At 45.6% G+C, this 20,238-nt stretch overlaps 1 protein-coding gene across 1 annotated transcript in view; it reads left to right on the top strand.

Annotated features, from left to right (window-relative positions):
- The window catches only part of LGR4 (leucine rich repeat containing G protein-coupled receptor 4), a 287,978-nt gene that overhangs the window by 218,740 nt on the left and 49,000 nt on the right, over positions 1-20,238 (top strand). The window contains exon 6 of the mRNA XM_085643635.1: positions 1,918-1,989. Within this exon, the coding sequence (XP_085499761.1) occupies positions 1,918-1,989 (72 nt within the window). The remainder of the gene's footprint in view (positions 1-1,917; positions 1,990-20,238) is intronic.

Here is a 20,238-nt window from a genome sequence, read left to right as displayed (position 1 = left end):
ATATCAGAGTGCACCCACACAGCCCCAATTTAATAAAGCCTGTCTGGGAGGTGGTCACACCTCCCTGTGACAGGAAACCTATTGTCCAGCCTTCCCCCGCCGGAGTTTCGTCCAGCAGCAGAGGGGCAGACTCGTGTCTGTGGCTGGCAGCATCCATTTTGTGATGCCAGGGACTGTGATGCTGGTACCTGTTGTACCGGTGTTGTCATATTTCGCCCTCTAGTAGGGTGGAATCATACCTCTCACACCAGTTACTGGTGTGGAGGTATGATTCCAAGGTGTTTGACTTCAAACACATGATTCCATGCAGCTGTTTTAAAGTTAGCATTTACCACGAGGTTATAATGCACTTAAGTATATATGGTTGGCTGCATCACAAACAACCCCGGAATAGAGGTTCTGAAGGCTGCAGAGGGGCTCTGCTCATGCAGGAGCACCCTCTCACATAAAACCCTGCACCCTGCCTTCGGGATTGATCATGCCTGCCATAGGGGTGACTGATAGGTTTATATGTGCAGTGATAAGGATAGATATCCAAGGGGTGCATGCACCACCTTACACAGGCTGCTGTAGCAGACCTGTTGTGTCATTTTGAATTGTCTCCCAGGGGCGGCATAATACATGCTGCAGCCCCTGAGAGGCCTCTGGGGTACCTATGCCCTGAGTACATAGTATACCATATACCAGGGACTGATATGGGTACCCCAGAATCCAATCTGGAGTGTACCTAAAGTACATGAACAACAAATGTAGGGAGAAAGCAGATAGACTGGGGTCCTGATTAGCAGGATCCCAGTCAGACTAAGTCGAAAACCAGCAAAACACCAGGAAAAAAGTGGGGGTAACCATGCAGTCAGATTCCACCTTCCTACATGGTCATTGATGGTTCTTGAGAGTTTGGTCATCAGAGAAGTCACTGTAGATGGATTTTAACACTAAGCTTGTAAATGGCATCGGGCATTTTGGTATGTATTTAGTTTTGTGTTGTGTGATCTCTAATCACACGCTTTGACTTAGGCCTCCAGCATGATAGTCTTTCTGTCTGTCTACATGCTTGCATGGGCTTTTGAGCCTGCTGCGGTGCTATTCTTTCTGTTTGTTATTGAGGCTTATTTGCATGCTGGTTTTGTGACTACTGTTATCGGCTGATTTGGGTATTAATGTCTGTTGCCCAGTGGGTGTTTCTGTATTTTTTATAGCCATGGTTGTATGCTGGTCTAGTGTTTTAGGACTACATGAGTGTTGGTCTTTCTGTTACAGTCCTCTTGACCTGTTGGTAATATGATTTGCTCCCGGTTTGGTACTTAACTGTGCCGATTGGCTACTCTATTCTGCTTGAATCTGCTAGTGTTTCTCTCTGTGGAGTTTATGGTAGCTGCGTATGGCTTGTCGTTTTGTTCTTTGCAGCAGTACTAGAGGCTCCTGATGAGTTTTTTTGTCTTTGAGGGAAAGGAAAAGTCTATTCTTGCAGCTCATCGGGATCCAGCCATGTGTAGCTGATAATGAAGGGAATAACTGACACTGTCACAAGCAGTTTGTCCTCCATCTCAACATGGATCAACAGACTATATATAATGTGATCACCTTATTCAGATCAAAGTGCCTTCCTCACAGAAACCTCATTCTCCTTTAAAGGTCTGGCTCCTCTTATGATGCGCCTTCACAGAAGCCCATCGCCATAGCTTGAAGGCCCATCAGTCAGAATATAGCTTCGGACTGATGGCACCCACCAGTCTTTTGCATCTTCTTATAACAGAACAGGACAAAATGAAAACTTAAACAATGTAATAAGCTTTTAAAACACTCATAGTAGACAATAGGCTTTATACAGCAGTGACTTTCAGTAGCTATATTACAATATTAACTCTTAGTACCTAATGCATGGTGAAGTTACTAATGGATATCTTTGTACTTTAGGCATCTCCACAACAATAAAATCCGAAGTATCGGGAAACACTGCTTTGATGGCTTGGACAATCTGGAAACTCTGTGAGTACATGATTTTGGCTCCTTTTGACATGTGTCTTAGAAACGTGTGTATTACTTATATAATTATACTAGGTTATTGCAGCTATCCGGCAGCAAGCCTCCTTTTTTTTACACAACTAGCTGCTAATTAGTAACTGTCCGCGAAAGAATGGCACTATTAGAAGCCAAGGGGGCATAGCTGTCATAGTACTGCAAGGAATACACACCTCCGATGGGTCGGCGACTCCCAATGGGATTGTTTGCGTGGGGAAATGACTTTTCGATAAAATCTTGAATTTCCAAGTGGTATATTTTAAATTTGAGTTAATGATGCTACTTAGATTTTTTTTTGGGGGATTTTTTATTTTAGCTTTTGGGGTGGAGTTGGGTTGGTCAGCCAATGTAAAAGTAACTGTGGGTTAGTCTGAATAAAGTCAAAGGAGCGAGAGAAACTAGTCCCAATTTCAGGTGAGCACAGAAGAGATCTTTGCCAAGGCAATATAAAAAATGCTACATTTTAACCCTCAGTTCCTCCCTGCAAACTTCATACTGGTTTGGATTGCAAAGAAGCTTGCAAACCGAATGTGCCCTAAGCCTCTACCCATTCACGAAAGGTGTTTGTCTTGCTCTGTCCGTCGCCGCCCAGTCCCATGTCTGAGTTACCTGGTCCAAAGTGAAGGCTCTTACCGTGTACATTAGTTTGGATATTATTGTCCCGGGCTATGACGTAAGAGCTCAGGTGCAAAAGCACCTGGTACCTACTCTATGCTTGCTGATTAACAATGGACACTGATGATGCTGTGTGAACTGTGGCATAAGGTTTCGTTCTAGGCAAGGAAGTAGACCACAGATTCACTACTCAACCGTCGTATCCTTTTTTTCGGCTTCCATTGACTTGAGAATCTAAAATAGTTGCTCGTGGTCACTCAGAGTTGTGCAAGCTACAATATCCGAAAAAAAATGAAGGTTAGCTAAATTCTGTGACAGTTTTTCATTGTGTATCAACACACGATTTGCCAATTTAAATGATTGTGTTACATTTGGATGTTTGCTCACAATAAAGCTAATTTCAGGAAGCATAACTCTCTGTGTTAGTCGGGTAAAATAACTTTATATTTTTGACTAATACATTTGTTAAAGCATAAAAGGTATATGTTCGAGGCATATGAGCTGCAGATTGTACACTTAGCATAGATCGCCATCTGGTGTTGGGCCCGGATGTTTGCAGTTTGTTTTTCTTCTTGGACAGTCTTTGGAAGTCACGAGTTTGGTGACTCCTCCTTCGGTCCGTACTGCGCATGGGCTTCGGCTCCATCCTCAGATTGTTTTTTTCCGCCATCGGGCTCGGATGTGATACTTCGTGCTCCGGCTTCGAACTTCTACGGTTCCAGCCTCGACGGAAAATCCTCGATTCTTCGAGTTCCTTCATCATCTCTCGAAGCGGCACTTTCTCCATCCCGTTCATCGACACCGGCCTTCGGGCCCTCCGCGACTCCGGTCCCGGCCGATGGAAAGGACTCCGTTCAAAAAGTGCCCAAAATGTGGGTCTAAATTTCCCCACACCGACCTCCATCAGGTGTGTAACCTTTGCCTCTCTCCGGAACACGAGGCTAGAGACTGCCCCGCCTGCAAGTCTTTTCGATCGAAGAAGACCATCCGAGATCGAAGAGCTCGACGCACCATGGCGCACTCATCCTCCGCAGCTCCACCGGACATCTTCGGAGACGACGCCGAAGCTTCGGGGCAAACACACACCGAACAGGAGGAAGACGTCGTCAGCGCTTCCGAGGCCGACGACTCCGACGTGGAGGACATTACACCAGCGCAGCGGGCCGTGAGTAATATGCCCCCTCCTACCCCCAAGCCGAAAACCAAAGAGACTCAGGTTACTCCCTCGCCTGCCGGCCTGGGCAAAACCAAAACCAAAACTTCGATCACCCCACCTTCGGGCCCGGTGTCGAAGCTCCCAAAGTCTCATGGCAGCTCGGGATCGAGCCAGCCGACACCCGGTGCCGAAAAACAGCATCCGGCACCGAAGACTACAAAATCCAGCTCGACTCCGAAACCACCGGTGCCGAAGCCTGGACACTCGGTGCCGACCAAACACAAACACAAATCTGTCGGCACCGATGCTCCGGCGCCGAAACATCATTCGACGCCGAAACACCCGGAGACCTCAAAAAAGCATGGCGCACACAGACCATCGAAACCCCCGGTTCCGAAATCACCGGTGCCGACAGACGACTCGACACCATTGGCTCTGTTTACACCAGACCCTTTACAAAAGACTTTGTCCAAAGATCCTAAGACTGGGCTTTTGACTTTAACTACCAAGAAAAGACGCCTTGATGCTCCGGCTCCTCCTCCTCCACCCAAAAGGAAGGACTCTGCTACTTCTCCCCTCAGAGTGCCCTCCCCACTACCGCCTCCCCTACCCCCTCCACCTCCTCCACCACCTCCACCTCACAGGTCTCCGCCACCTGTACCTCACTACGATCCGACCCCATCCCCAGATCCGGATGATGGGGATCCGGACAATTACCCGGCGGACACCCCAATGGATCCCACTCCACCAGGGACCCCAGATCCATGGGAGGATTACAATAACCCTGATATACCCAATGTACCTCAGGACGACTTATACCCATCAAGACCGTCTCCTCCAGAGGACTCCTTAGGGTTTCACCATTTAGTGCAGAGAGCAGCACACTACCATGGGGTGGACATGCACAGTGAACCAGTAGAAGAAGACTTCCTACTGGATACATTTGATATACAAGACAAATCCACTTCCATTTTACCCATGCTTAAGGGTGTCACCAAGCACGCTACAGAGGTGTTCAAAGACCCTGTCAGAGCCAGAGTACTGAACCCTAGAATAGAGAAGAAGTATAAGGCGGCACCCACAGACCCTGCTTACATCAAGGGCCCTGCTCCCCTAGATTCCCTAGTTGTCTCCACAGCTAGAAAGCGGGCTAACTCCCAATCCTCAGGAGATGCCCCACCGCCAGACAAAGAATCTAAACTTCTGGACGCGTCTGGTAAACGCACCGCCTCCCAAGCTGCAAACATGTGGCGCATTGCAAACACACAAGCACTGCTTGCGCGATATGATAGAGCACACTATGACGAACTAGAGGCTCTTATGCAGCACCTTCCAGAAAAATACAAGCACAAGGCTCATGACCTGATACAGGAGGGTAAACTAATTACAAACACCTCCATTAAGTGTGCCCTCGATGCAGCCGACACTGCTTCTAGGGCCATAAATACCAGTGTCCTGCTTCGTCGCCACGCCTGGCTCAGGATCTCAGGTTTCAAGCCTGAAGTCCAGGCATCCATACTCAATCACCCCTTTGACCAGGAAACACTCTTTGGGCCAAAGGTAGACGAAGCGCTCGAAAAGATGAAGAAAGACACAGACACAGCAAAGTCTATGGGGGCACTCCAAACACAAGCCTCCAAACGTTCCTTTCGACGCTCGTCCTTTCGTGGCACAGGCAGAGGCTCCTCCACCGATAACGCCTCTACCTCCTACAAGTCCCCTCCTCAAAATACCTTTTCAAAGGGCAATCAGAGAGGTGGTTACAGGGGTAACAACAATAAGGGCAGGGGCAAAACCAACAACACCCGTTCTGCCACCCCCCCCGCACAATGACTCCCCTCCGCTCCCCCCAGACCATTCCACTCCGGTCGGGGGCAGACTACAAAACTTTATCCACGTATGGGAGTCCATAACATCGGACAAATGGTAACCCAAATCATTCGGTCAGGGTACTGTCTCGAACTAACATCTACCCCACCCAATATCCCACCAAGGCACCGTCCAATGTCTCAAGAACATTCCACACTGCTCAAACAAGAGGTACTCTCACTCCTCCAAAAACACGCTATAGAGCAGGTCCCCGTCAATCAACAAAATCTAGGGGTCTACTCCCTATATTTCTTAATACCAAAGAAAGACGGGACCCTCAGACCCATTCTCGACCTCCGGCCTCTAAATGCCTACATACACTCAGACCATTTTCACATGGTCACCCTACAGCAAGTCCTCCCACTCCTCTGCCAGGGAGACTTTCTCACAACCTTGGATCTGAAAGACGCATACTTTCACATTCCAATACACCCCTCTCACAGGAAATACCTCAGGTTCGTGGTGGACGGACAACATTACCAATTCACGGTTCTCCCCTTCGGGGTCACCACCGCACCGCGGGTGTTTACCAAATGCCTAGCAGTAGTAGCAGCACACCTCAGACGTCAACACATTCACGTCTTCCCTTACCTGGACGACTGGCTGATAAAAGCCGCGTCCTACGACCAATGTGTGCAGCATACAAACAGCACCATCCAACTGCTCCACCAGCTAGGCTTCACGGTGAACTACCAAAAGTCCCACCTCATACCATCTCACACAAAGCAATATCTCGGGGCCACTATAGACACCTCCAAGGGTATTGCCTATCCAAACTCAGCCAGAATCAAAAGCATTCAAGCCTTACGCAAAACATTCCCTCCTCAACACTCTCTTCCTGCAAGAGTGTTTATGAAGCTCATAGGAATGATGGCGTCTTGCATCTTCATAGTGCCCCATGCAAGACTCCACATGCGTCCACTTCAAGAGTGCCTAGCACAACAGTGGAACCAGGCCCAGGGTCAGCTGACGGATCTGGTGTTGGTGGACGGCCGCACACATCACTCTCTGCAGTGGTGGAACACCACAAACCTTTCCAAAGGGCGGCCGTTCCTGGACCCGGTTCCTCAGGTGATTCTAACAGCGGACGCATCGCTCTCCGGCTGGGGAGCGCACCTCCTACACCTCACCATGCAAGGTCTATGGACGCCACAGCAAAAATCGCTCCACATCAACCACCTGGAGCTCTTGGCGATCTTTCTAGCCCTAAAATCTTTCCAAAAACAGATTTCGGGCAAAGCAGTCCTCATTCGCACAGACAATATGACTGCGATGTATTATATACAAAAACAGGGGGGGACACACTCTCCCCAGCTCTCCCGCTTAGCCCAGAGCATATGGAGATGGGCAATTCCCCAAAACATCTTTCTCCTGGCACAGCACGTTCCAGGCGTACAAAACACCATGGCAGATCTGCTCAGCAGACAAACACAACAACTACACGAATGGGAACTGCATCCACAAGTTCTTCACCCATTCTTCCAACAGTGGGGGCATCCTCAGATAGACCTCTTCGCCACCCACGAAAACAAAAAATGCCCAAGCTTCGCCGCCAGATACCCACACCCATTGTCCAAGGGCAATGCGATATGGATGAACTGGTCAGGCAGATTTGCATACGCCTTTCCACCTCTCCCACTAATTCCATTAGTGGTCAGGAAGCTACAACAGCACTCCCTCACACTCATTCTGGTAGCTCCGACGTGGGCCAGGCAGCCGTGGTACACCACGCTACTACAACTGTCAGTGGTACCACATCAAAAATTGCATCTATCCCCATGCCTCCTAACCCAGAACCATGGAGAAATCAGGCACCCGGACCCAGCTCAGCTCAACCTGGCGATCTGGCTCCTGAAATCCTAGAATTCGGATACCTTAACCTTCCCCCTGATTGCATGAACATCATCATGGAAGCCAGACGTCCTACCACTAGAGCATGCTATGCCGCAAAGTGGAAAAGATTCGTAATTTACTGCCGTAACAATACAATCAACCCTCTAGATGCATCCATACAGCACATAATATGCTATCTGCTCCATCTTCACAGGTGTAACCTGGCATATTCATCCATACGCCTACACCTAGCAGCGATCGCTGCCTATCTACAAAACAGGCAGCATTTATCACTCTTCAGAGTGCCCGCTATTAAAGCCTTCATGGAAGGCCTTAAACGAGTAATTCCTCCCAGGGCACCACCTTCCCCTGTATGGAATCTAAATTTGGTTCTTACACGTCTAATGGGTCCGCCCTTCGAACCAATGCACAAATGTGAGCTACAGTTTCTCACCTGGAAAACAGCTTTCCTTGTAGCTATCACTTCCCTTAGAAGGGTTGGTGAAATACAGGCGTTCACCATACAGGAACCCTACATACAAATGCATCACAGCAAGGTCATACTTAGCACAAATCCGAAGTTTCTGCCCAAAGTCATTTCCCCCTTCCACCTCAATCAATCAGTGGAATTACCTGTCTTCTTTTCGCAACCCCAATCTGTTGCAGAAAGGGCCTTACACACGCTTGATGTAAAAAGGGCGTTACTATACTACATACAAAGAACGCAACCCTTCAGGAAGACTAAACAATTGTTCGTTTCCTTCTCTCCACCACATAAAGGCAACCCCATTTCAAAATCAGGGATAGCTAGGTGGATTGTAAAATGCATACAAATTTGCTATCAAAAGGCAAAGAGAACATTATCTGTTCCCCCTAAAGCCCACTCTACAAGAAAGTTAGGGGCTTCTATGGCTTTTCTAGGGAATATACCCTTAGATGACATCTGCAAGGCAGCCACATGGTCTACACCGCACACCTTCACAAAACACTACTGTGTAGATGTGCATTCCAAGCAGCAAGCTAGGGTGGGCCAGGCTGTACTAAAGACACTTTTTCAAACAGCTGCAACGGATACCGGTGGTCGCCGCTAGGGTTGGGTACTGCTATATAATCTATGCTAAGTGTACAATCTGCAGCTCATATGCCTCGAACGGAATATGCTACTTACCAGTATGCATCTGTTCTTGGCATGTAGAGCTGCAGAGTTGTACACGCCCACCCGCCTCCCCGGCTACCTGTATCCGTTCCAGTACATCTTATTTAGATACAACACATGGGTTTCTCACTGTTATTACTACGCTCCATCATTTCCCTGTTGGCGAAAAACAATCTGAGGATGGAGCCGAAGCCCATGCGCAGTACGGACCGAAGGAGGAGTCACCAAACTCGTGACTTCCAAAGACTGTCCAAGAAGAAAAACAAACTGCAAACATCCGGGCCCAACACCAGATGGCGATCTATGCTAAGTGTACAACTCTGCAGCTCTACATGCCAAGAACAGATGCATACTGGTAAGTAGCATATTCCTTTCTACAGAAGAACAGATAAAACAATTCAGAGAGAGAGTCGCTTGAACTCTGGTGCTTTCGGAGCAGTGTCTGTTGGTCACTAAAACTCACTGTGACATCAAGCTGGTGTTCTCTCCTCCAAATAAATATTTATCCAGACTTGAAAACTATATAGAGCTCCATGGGTCAGAGGCCACCTCTCTCCAAAACACCATGTAGATCTTTTTGAGGCCACTTTACTTTTGACAAACACGGAGTAGATCTCTTTGGGGGCAGAGGCTATCTTTGGACTCGGCATTGCATAGATCTCTCCAGCTGGTGTCATCTTTAACCTTAACACTACAGATCACTTTAGGACAGAGGTTAGGTCTGAGTAAAACACTACATAGATGTCAATAAACTATATTGGTCTCTCTGACCTAATTACTATATAAATATGTATTGGGCAATGGTTAAGCCTGACCTGGCACTATTTAGATCTCTAAGGAGCATGAATTACCAGATCTGGTCAAACCCCCTCAGTGCCATTGTTTGGTTCAGCCCAGCAAAATGCCATAGAAAAGTGGTGGAAAATACCTCCTGCAGTGACAATCCGACTTGTTTATCACTGCAGAATGTATTTTCCACCAGTTTTCAATGGCATTCTGCTGGGCTGAACTAAACAATGGCAACGTAATGCATCTAAGATCTCCCATTCCATCAACAAAGCACTACATTAATTGAAAGTTTATAACACTTTGAAATCTGATACTTGATGTTGTTTAGTCTAGGTGGAACCAGGCTGCCATGGACCAAAAAAGCCCCCCATTCCAGATTGTGTTCATCTGGTGTGCCACAGTAGTCTTTTTTTTTTTATATATTTTTTTTTTACGTGCTTCCGGGTGAATCTGTGGCAGGCGAGGTGCACCTGGCTCTCAATCTGTGTTCTGTATGGTAAAGTGTTGTAATGGAAAACGGTCACAGCAACTAAAGACGCCTCGTCACCTAATTCAAACACGCTTTGTTGATACTATCTGCAAACACGCTTGGCCGACATGGTGTGCCAAGTCACCTTTGTTACATTATGCTGTTTACCATCCGAAAGAAGAAGCTGGGGCAATACTTTACAGCCCAACCCTATCCAGCAGCCGTGGTATATTGGTAGGTTTGAAGACACCCAACTAGTGAAATAGTACTTTAATAAGGAGACCTATGTAATGTTTTTGTGTTCAATTGCATATTCTGGCATATTTGTAGTTTCTTTGAGTATCATTTAAAAATTGAACCCAAACAGTGTTACATGCGGCCACTTCTATTCAGCTTTACATTGTGCAAACATTGCGAGGGTTTTGCAGGCTTTCCTTATATTGCCAGCTCTGTGCGAACAAACCTATACATTCTCAGAGATCCATGGACCTCGGGGGCCCTCAACCTGTACCTACAGGTGATGCCAACAGTAAAATTATAGTTGGCACAATAGCATCAGCTAATGTAGTCAGATAAGAGGATTGGGGTACAAAGTAAATGGTCCTGAAGTGTAGCATTATGACAGCTGCGGTCGTGGAAGGAATACATGGCATGGTGCTGGTTAGAAGTCCATGAACGGGAAGAAGTCATGGTTTGTGCAGGAACAATTCAGGAGTCCTTTTCCAGCACACCCAGAGTGATCCAGTGTGATCTCCAAAGCAGGTCAACAATAAGGACCAACTTTGAAGTATGCAGCTACTAAATCAAACAACTGTTCTTGGTCATTATGGATGAGATATCCGCCTACATCAGCGTAGCCTCCGAGCACGCTTACAGGGACCCTCAGCCTTTGTTTAAGTGTTAATGCCACAAAAAGATTAGAATATCTCATAACATCTGTAGGAGATAGGTCATTGTTGACACTGGCCATTCACTTGAGGAGGGGGACACAAGACCCAACTCTGGATATTCATTCTAAACTGATAAACACCTGCATATTGTCAAGCACTTTGTTGATCATATTCTTTTGAACGTGGTCTTAACTATGAGTTACTTTTTGCTAGTTAAGGTAATTCATACTACACATTGTAGAGCTCTGTGTCAAAGATAATAGTTGCAAATAGGCCCATAGACAAAGTCCTTTACATATACGTTTCGCAAGAATCCCACACTATGTCAAACCTAGTCATGTCATCTGGGGCCGTGAGAGAAATTGCATTGGCTGTCAGCAAAATCTATTTTTGGGCGATTGCTAAATGGCCTTCCGATAGCAAGTGGGGATTTCAAGTTACTTGACAGGTTTGAGAGTGGGTACCCACTATCCTCCCTGCTAGAGGAGTGTCAGTTGTTGCAGAGGGAGTACCACTGCTGTGTATGTGTGTGAATATGTTGCCAAAATCTGAACAGAAATCGCTGTTTCTCCCAGATGACGAATTCTCCAACAGCAATCCATCACACACAGTTTTTTCTCAGTTTTATTCATGTAAGGTGATACTTGGTAGTGGTTTGTACGTGTTTTCTTTGTGCTGTGAAAACATCCAAAGTAGACTCTGTTACACTGTAAACTTTGCCTATCTCAGTTTCGCAACGCTTCCTTTCATTGTGCTTAGTAGTACTTGTTCCTGTGCCAAGGCCCTGTAAAGGATGGATATTTCTGTCCCAATCTTGGGCACCTGTTGTTTAAATAGACCTTCTGTTTGTGTCATTCCTCTAAGTTCCCCTGGAAGCGCCGTTTCTGAATTAAGCCAGTGAAGGACTTGCATCAATTCGAAGATGTCTCCGTGTGTCTGTTGCCACTCTTCTTTGCAATGTTCTAAAGTTTAAGGCATCACTCCTGTGAACAGGTCACCTAGGCTTGGTGGGTTACCAGGTTCCCGTTTGAAAAATATAAAATCAATGCAACTCGGGATAAAATCCAGATTATGTACCATCCATGTCATTATATCAATGAGAGTAACTTCAGTGAAATGATAGATAGCGGTGACTCATCTGGCCACCTCGCCAGAAACCATGGTGCTACTGGGTTGTAGCAGATTCATATTCAGTTTATACTGACACCTTTTTTCCCCAACTATGTCAACAATACAAAATTGATCTTACTTTTGTAGCCAATATGCATGTCTACATTAGGGAAGCTTAATCCACCTTCCTGAGTTCAATTTTATAGCGTCTTGTGCCACACTGTAGAAGCTTTGTACTGAATGATACAACACGGAATCCTTTGTTAAATGGATTTGAGGGTTTTTGCTGAAGCACAATGGGCAAAGCCAATGTCATGTACAGAAGTCTGTGTATAGAATTAAGTTGTTTTATGATTTCCACCTTAACATGTATTTATAAGGCACACGTTCACCCCATATATTTTTTGCTCACTATGTACCATATTTGTCTTGTTACCCAACACAGTCAGCCTTCTTTTATCAACCTCGAAAAAGTAAATGGCGAGTTGGCCCTGCCAGGATTTTTACCTGTGACCATTGGTTCAATACAGATTGCGTGTCTTGAGTGCTCGAGTGAGCCTGAAGTTTTCTGTAAACTAGCAATGTATTTGAACATAAGCACTCCTCTCCCTCTTGGAATCGACACATACGCTGTTTAATCGGAATATCCAACATCATCAAACAATGTGGCTGATGAGATGTGCCTGAACTGTATATGAGCGGTAACGTCGGGGTGTCTCCAGGGTCTTATGGCTGGGACAGTGTGCCTACTGACGAGACTCGGGGTAGTCCAGGATCTGATACTGAAGCACACTGAGAAAAACACAAAAACATAAGAGACAGGAGCACAGCAACAGATGTTCAGAGAACAGGAGTTCAACAGAGGCAATAACACAGTAACAGAGACAACACCATCAACTGGCGGGCAGTCATACAATGCCCAAGAGGCTTGGATGCAAGATGACAACACAGCTCGCAGCGTAATGCAAAAGTAAAGCGAAAAAGATGGCTGATGAATGCAGTCTTCTGCAGTGGCTCCAAGGTGGCATGTTTAGTTTACATAAAACAAGCCAAGGGCCATATGTACAAAAGCATTTTTAAGGTCGCCACAGCTCAATTTGCAGAATCTGGCCATTTCCAACTGCAAAAATGCTTTTCCTATGTACAAAACATAAATTGTGATTTGTTACTGAATCGCAATCTGTGTTCAGCGATTCAGTATTTGGAAGGGGAATGTTTATGGCTTCTCTTCCAGATACCAAATTTCAATGCCATGTATGATTGTTTTGCAGCCGAATTACGCTCACAAAACATTAATTTTTTACCGGCACCCCAACAGGGTTTGTACCATTCAAAAATAGAAACGGATCCCAATGGGACCCCGTTCCCTTTATGAATTTTGCAAAAATATTTTTTTAAGAGCAAGCAGTGGACTCTTTAAAAAAATAAAAAAACTTTAAAGTGTAATTTTCCTTTTCTAAAATGTGTCCCTTTTTTTAAAGGCTTGCATTTAAAGGAAAACATTGCTTTATTAAAAAGAAATCACAGACATGGGGGTGTGCTGATCTCAGCAGGCCCCCATCCCTTATGATGGCAGCGATTTCTGATGGGTCGTAAATTGCAACCTACCTCATTAATATTCATGAGGTATGTCTATTTGGGAACCCATTTGAAATTGCCATTTAGGAAATCTTTATTTTGTCGATTAGGAATTGCGATTTCCTAGTTGTGGTCATTAAGAATCGCAATTTGGTAATCTCAACCCCTAAATTCTGTACATGTGGCCCGAAGTGCCTACGTTGTGGGGCAGTTCAGAGAGACCATGTGAGTGTGAACTATTGTATTGAAATTGCATTTATATAGCGCTTACTACCCCTGACGAGGCGTCGAAGTGCCTTTTTGGCGAGTAGTACGCTACTCCGGAACCCATAAAGGATTAGTGTTGAATTAGTATAGAGAAATATGAAAGTAATTTGAGTGGTGGATATGTTAGTTATTTGGATTCAGAAGGATAGCGGAGGGATAGAAAAGGGGAAAAAGGTTTGCATTTATATAGAGCTTGTTACCCCTAATGGGGTGTTGAAGCGCTTTTTGGGCGAGTAGCACGCTACTCCTGAACCCATAAAGGATTAGTGTTGAATTAGTATAGTGAAATATGAAAGTAATTTGAGTGGTGGCCATTAGTCAGTTATTTGGATTGAGAAGACGTGAACAAACTGATCATTAAACAGGATCGATCAGTAGAGGAATGAAATATGCATTGCTAGCGTGTTGGTGCCTTTTTTAATCTCGGAAAGCCGTGCATGCTGTAAATATGGACATTTCCAATAATTGAAACGTCCCAAAATACAAGCTGCGGATTTCAGGAGCACTGCTTGTTCATTGCTTCTTCACGGCTAGAGAAAATCAGGTACCTCTGCGTCCCCTGTAGAAATGGAAGGCTACACAATGTTGCAATTCTTCAGTGTTTATGGGCAGGAAAAATATCACAATCCGGTTTATAGAGATAAACGTCACGATCACTCGAAGATCAAAGTGCAGAGGCAGCCGGATCGGGGGCAGATGCTCTTTGCTGTGGATTCAAGTGGATGTCGAGGTTAAAGTTTAGGACGATTCAGAAGAGCATGAAAAGAATGGTGGGCGTTGGATCGGAATGTTCTTCAAAATAAACGAGTTCCTCCCAGGCAGGGCGGAAGTGGCACTCCTTGACATTCTGTCGAGCTTTTACAAAGGAAGCCAAGCGTGTGACACCAGGGCCTGGGATCCTTGAGTGAGCTGAGGCTTGTTTGGATTGTCTCAGGGCTCTGCAGGTTTTCCACAAAGTCCCACCCTCCATCCTGAAAGTTTGCACATCAGATTGCAGCAATGGGATTTCTCTGCCTTTCTCGCTCTTGTTTATAGATGTTCATGCACCTAAAGAAGGCCTTGGAGGATTCCTGCACTGGTCAAAAGGTTAATCCCCGGTGAATGCACTGAGGCACGCATTGGAATTGCATTCTTTTCCTTACCGGCCACCATCCATTCTTCCTTGGGGATCTGTTTGCAGAGGACAGCCATTGTAACTAGGTAAACAATAAACATAAAAGATAACCTTGAATGGCATGTTCTTTGATTTCCCGCACCTTCATGGCAGTGGCTGCCTGTATTCCTGCCATGCCTGCCTGTGAATGCGCATTCATGCATATGGTCCCCTGTAACGTACGGGGTTTTGGCTATGGGATGACTCGAGAACTTGCCACTCTAACTTTTCAGTCCAAACTGCCTGCGGGTACCACACAAACTGGTGAGGAGAACTTTGGTGATGGGATGAATTAGTTATTTCCTTTCGGTTCTTCTGTTTGCGTACACTTGTGGGCACACCGGAGTGTTTCTGCCAAATAAGTGATACTCTGAAGGCTAATATGAAAATAAAGTGAGTAAAATGGCATTTTGGACTGCTGAGATATGTTTCGAGATTTAAAAAGAAATACTAATTATCGTTATTTTTTTCAACTTTTCTTTATTGAGATTTTGCAATGTACATAGATAACAGCAAAATAGCAATTGAGAAGTTTTCAAAGCTCTCAAAGTTGTGTATCAATAACAACCAAATTAACCCAAACAGCAAACTGATAGAGTGCTTCCTTAATATCAATAGTTATCATTTCAGATAAACGTCTTGTTGAAACTGTTGGTCATTTATCCTCCACATGTTTGATATATGTCACATGTATTTATCCTTATGGCAGTTATCACCGCATAAAATGGGTGACTGAAAGCACATCTAGGTCCACAAGCATCCGTTCCGTGCGAGTTTCTTCATAAGCCTAAGGCGGACCTTTTTATTGCATATATGCATCTTCCGCCCTCCTTATCAATAGTCAACACCAACAATAGCAAAGGACAACTTGTGCCAATACAACACTCCCTATCTCGCAGGCATTGTCCCTTAATGCAATATCTGTATAAAGGTTTCAATCGGTCTCTAGGGGGTGTGCCTGCAAGTAAGCCTGTAGTGGTTGCCAGATGTCCTTTGGGTGCGAAGCCAATGGTTGGAGTGTGGCATATATTTCACTTGTGGTGTCGCAATATACCAGGTTTCGGATCCAGGCCTTTACAGTTGGTGTCTGTGCACTACCCCAGTGTAGGGAGACCTGCCGTTTCACAATAAGTTGAGCAATTGCGGTAAACCACCGCACTCCATTTTGCAGGGGCTGGCATATCCCAGCAACGCCATCAGTGGCGCAGGGTGCAATGTATGCCCAGCTATCGGGGACGATTGCCGGAAAACCTCACCCCAGTATGCACCCACAGTTTCAGGCTAGATGTGAGAAATCAGCTCGATCCGCAGCACATCTTGCGCACGTATGTGGCACGCTGGGATCCATTTTAGCTAAAAGATATGGTGTGACATATGCACAATGCAAATGTTTTAAATGTAATAACTTACGACGGTGGTTGTTTGACACTTAGCGTGTTTGTTCGCAACAGTAAGATCATACCTTGTCAGTCAATGGAAGACCTAGGTCTTGTTCTCAGGCTAGGCGTGCCTTTGCTCTGACTGCTGGGCGGAGAGGTAAGGATAAGTAATGTAGCTGTGATACCAAGTGTGCCCCGTCGGGGTTGCATTTGGGAGCTCCCTTATCAAGGAGCATCGAACCCTGTGTAGAAGGAATCTATCCATAAATGTTGCATCTCTATTCAAGGTAAGCTTTTCCACGGTGCATAGTTGTGAATCTTGAAAAAAGTCTCCCACAGTGCGTAGCCCGTGTCTGCTAGGGTGTACTTAGTAAGAGTTTATGTTTTGGGGGGGTATCCAGGGATTGTCAGCTAATGGTATATGCGCAGAGTACAACAAATCTGCCTGTAGGTAACGCCGTAGTTTTGACCATGCCCAACAGGCGGTAGATAATGTCTGAATCTCAGTGGGACTTCGAGCAGGCCTTGTGGTAGTATGGCTGATAGCAGGTTAGGGTACATCTGAGAGCGTTCTGGTTTTAGATATTGGAGACGGGTGTCCATATTTTACCATTAATATGTAAAGTGGACTTGTGCGATGAGATAATACAAGTATAAATCAGGGACCCCAAAGCCCCCTCGGTCATATGGCATGGTTAGGGTATTCCACCCTATACGAGGTTGTTTGCCTGCCCATTTAAGCCAAGTAAGTAAGGTCCGTAGCGTATGAAAAAACTTTGTGGTAAGTGCAATGGGAATGTTTAATAAGAGATATAAAAACCGTGGCAGCACAACCATTTTCAGGGTGGCGATTCTGCTTATTATAGAGGGAGGGAGCTTGATCCATCATTCGACTTGCGTTGTAAGCTTGTCTATTGCAGGGCCATAGTTTAGACAAATCACTTCGGGTGCGCTACGTGCAGAAAAATGCCCAGCTATTTCCGGGGATCAGTACACCACCGCAGTCGGAATTCAATATTGAATCGAGTGGTGGTCAGGGTCAGAGGGATTATCTCCGATTTGGCCCAGTTGATGGTTAGACCTGAATAAACTCCAAATCGTACCCCCTTGCGTAGTAATGGACATAGGTTAGTACTTGGGTCCTGCACATCATGTCATCAGCGTAAAATGAGGCCATTAGTGGGCCCTAATGGAACCTCAGCCCACGATGGAGACACCTCTCTTGGATGTGCCGTGCTAGGGGGTCCATGGCTATAATAAATAGTAAAGGTGAGATGGGGCAGCCCTGTCTTGTGCCACTCGTGAGGGTGAATTTGGGGGTTATCTCACCATTTAGTTTGAGGCGAGCGGCAGGGGCAGCATATAAAAGTCGAATTAAGATGACAAATCCAACTGGGATCCCCAGTTTCTGTAACACTGCGTATAAAAAGAGGCATTCTAAAGATTCAAATGCCTTTTCAGCCGAGCAAGATCGCTGCCGCTGGAAGAGTGGGTTCTAGTTGTTTAATGACTGCAAATATAGCACAGAGATAAACCGTAGTGCAGCGACTAGGGACAAATCCCGCCTGACAGGGGCATATGATCTTGTTGATTAACAGAGAGAGGCGGGTGGCTAGGATTTTTGCCAACAGTTTGATTGATTGACACCAGCTTTCATCACAAGTAGACTAGACAAAAACATTGCACTCTATGCTGGAATCTCCAACCACTTCCTCCCCCAACTCCAGACTTTTTTCCAAACAACTCCCACAAGAAGAGCAAAGTGGGCACTCCCGGTAAGCATAAATATTTTATTATATTCTCATAGCCATGATTTATAGCCATGGAACTCATAGTACGGCCCGTGTGCCACCAGTGGCCCAGCAGACCTTCCTAGGCAGCCCACGGACCTTAGTCTGAATGCAGAGTGCATTCCCAGACACTTGAAGTTACTCAGTATGTTATTGACAATGGTGTAGGGTTTAAGAGCTAAGTTAAACTATTGCTATTATGGCATTTATCGGGGATTGAGGGTGGAGGAAATAAATAAAATGTGCTTATCCTGCAACAAACTTCCAGTCTTATGATTAGGGTTGCCAGCTCATTATTCTGATGTCCCAGATGTACAAAAATAAGCAGTCACCTAAAGATGTATTTTCAGCACTTATCTGTGCATACTTCGAACATCAAATAAAAATAGAATGCACTTTTGATTGTGTTCTAGGGCTGCCTGAATGATCCATGACTGATAATTAAAGGGAACAAAGACAGAAAAGTCACATTACTAATGAATACATACTTTTTTATTTATAACCCTATTTAGTGTCAAGACCGGGTCTTTGCAGACTCTTTAAACACATGGCTGGCTTTTTTCTTTTGGCAACCCTACTTTATATTCCTTTTCATGAAATGCATTCGCACACTACAGAAGTAAATATAAAATACAAATGTAAGGCAAGGTGGGGAGCCCAAGCGGTACTGGAGCCAGAAAAAAACACTAAGCCTCAGTAACCAGTTTACAAAGGTATGTAAATATGGAAATGGTCTTTAAAGAACAACTCGGGCATGCCGGAGATAAGATCGAGTTGCACCAGCCTGGGTTGAGGCACACGACGGGGGCTGAAGCCCTTTTCGTGTTGCTCGCCTGCTACCCACGCTGTTATAAGATGTATGGATATTAAAATGCATAGGAGGGGGAGTTACACCCCCTGGCATTGGGAATTAAGTGTAGAAAAAAAGAAAACCTGAACTGCCTCAAATACTGTGTGTTTGTGAGTGAGTGTGTGTGTGTGTGTGTGTGTGTATACACAATTGCATGTCTATGAAAGTGTGTGTGCATGCTTGTGTGTGTGTGTGTACGTGAGTGTGCATGAGCGTTTTGCCTATTGCCCACCATGGTGCAATATATAATTCTGAATGCATTAAAGTCAAAGTAGGCGCAGAGAAGAGAGGAACCAGTGCAATTGAATACATGTAACTTTACTCTACAGGACAGACTTAACCAACCCTCTTGCCTCCTCCTTGTAGCTTTATAGTTACATCTGCTTTAGAAATACAGCACTGTCAAGTAATGTTTTGAAAAGGTGGTGATTTTTTTACATCCCCACCGACCCTGCCCCCACCTGCCGGCCTATCTGTGCGGCCCTCAGCCACAAACCAGACTGTATTTTTGGCCTCGAGGTAAAGTTTGTGAGTACCCATGGTCTATAGGATATGCAACTGCGGGTTGTTTTGCTAGGTTTAAGTAGGATCGTAATAATAGCTTTCCTCATAGTGAGAGAGAGAGAGACCCCCTCTGTAAGGCTACAGCATACACCTCCAACAAGCGGAGGCCAGCATGTTTTTTAAAATTCTCCTGTTATGCCAACCGAGCCAGGGGTGTGGTTGCCAGCGAGATCATTAATTGCTTATTTGATTTTATCCTCATCAATAGGGGCGGCTAAGAATTTGCTCTGCCCCTCGTCTCGCAACACCATGGCCACTTCCTCTAAATAGTCTATAAGAGCCTGCTCCACTGGGGGTACGTGTGTTGTGTACAGTTTGGTATAATAAGAGAGAAAGGTGGCAGTGATTTCATTCCTCTGCAGCAATGTTACATCGTTGTCCACGTCTAGTTGCATAATATAAGCCGATTGGTGCTAAGGGCGAAGTAGTCTAGCGAGCGTACTGCCGGGTCTCTCTCCCCCTCGCCATATGCTCGGGCTCTAGCATACTTGCCCCGATATTTCACTTTGCATGCTGCGAGGTCAGTAAATTCCATTAACAGTGTTGCTCGGTCATGTAGTGACTGGGGGGGTGGGGGGAGATCAGTCGCTCGTGCAGCTGCATCTATGTCTCCGAGTTTTCTCTCCACAACCTCTAGGTCTCTCCATATTGAACACAGCACCCCCGCTTCTTTACATATGCATACCTCTCTAATGTAAGCCTTAAAGGCGTCCCACAATGTGGATTGCAGAGCCACTGTGCCCCCATT

This window comes from Triturus cristatus, chromosome 3_1 (assembly GCF_964204655.1).
Source record: "Triturus cristatus chromosome 3_1, aTriCri1.1, whole genome shotgun sequence".
Classification (NCBI taxonomy): Eukaryota; Metazoa; Chordata; class Amphibia; order Caudata; family Salamandridae; genus Triturus; species Triturus cristatus.
Note: the sequence above shows the minus strand (reverse complement) of the source record. Positions and strands in the feature narration are given on the sequence as shown.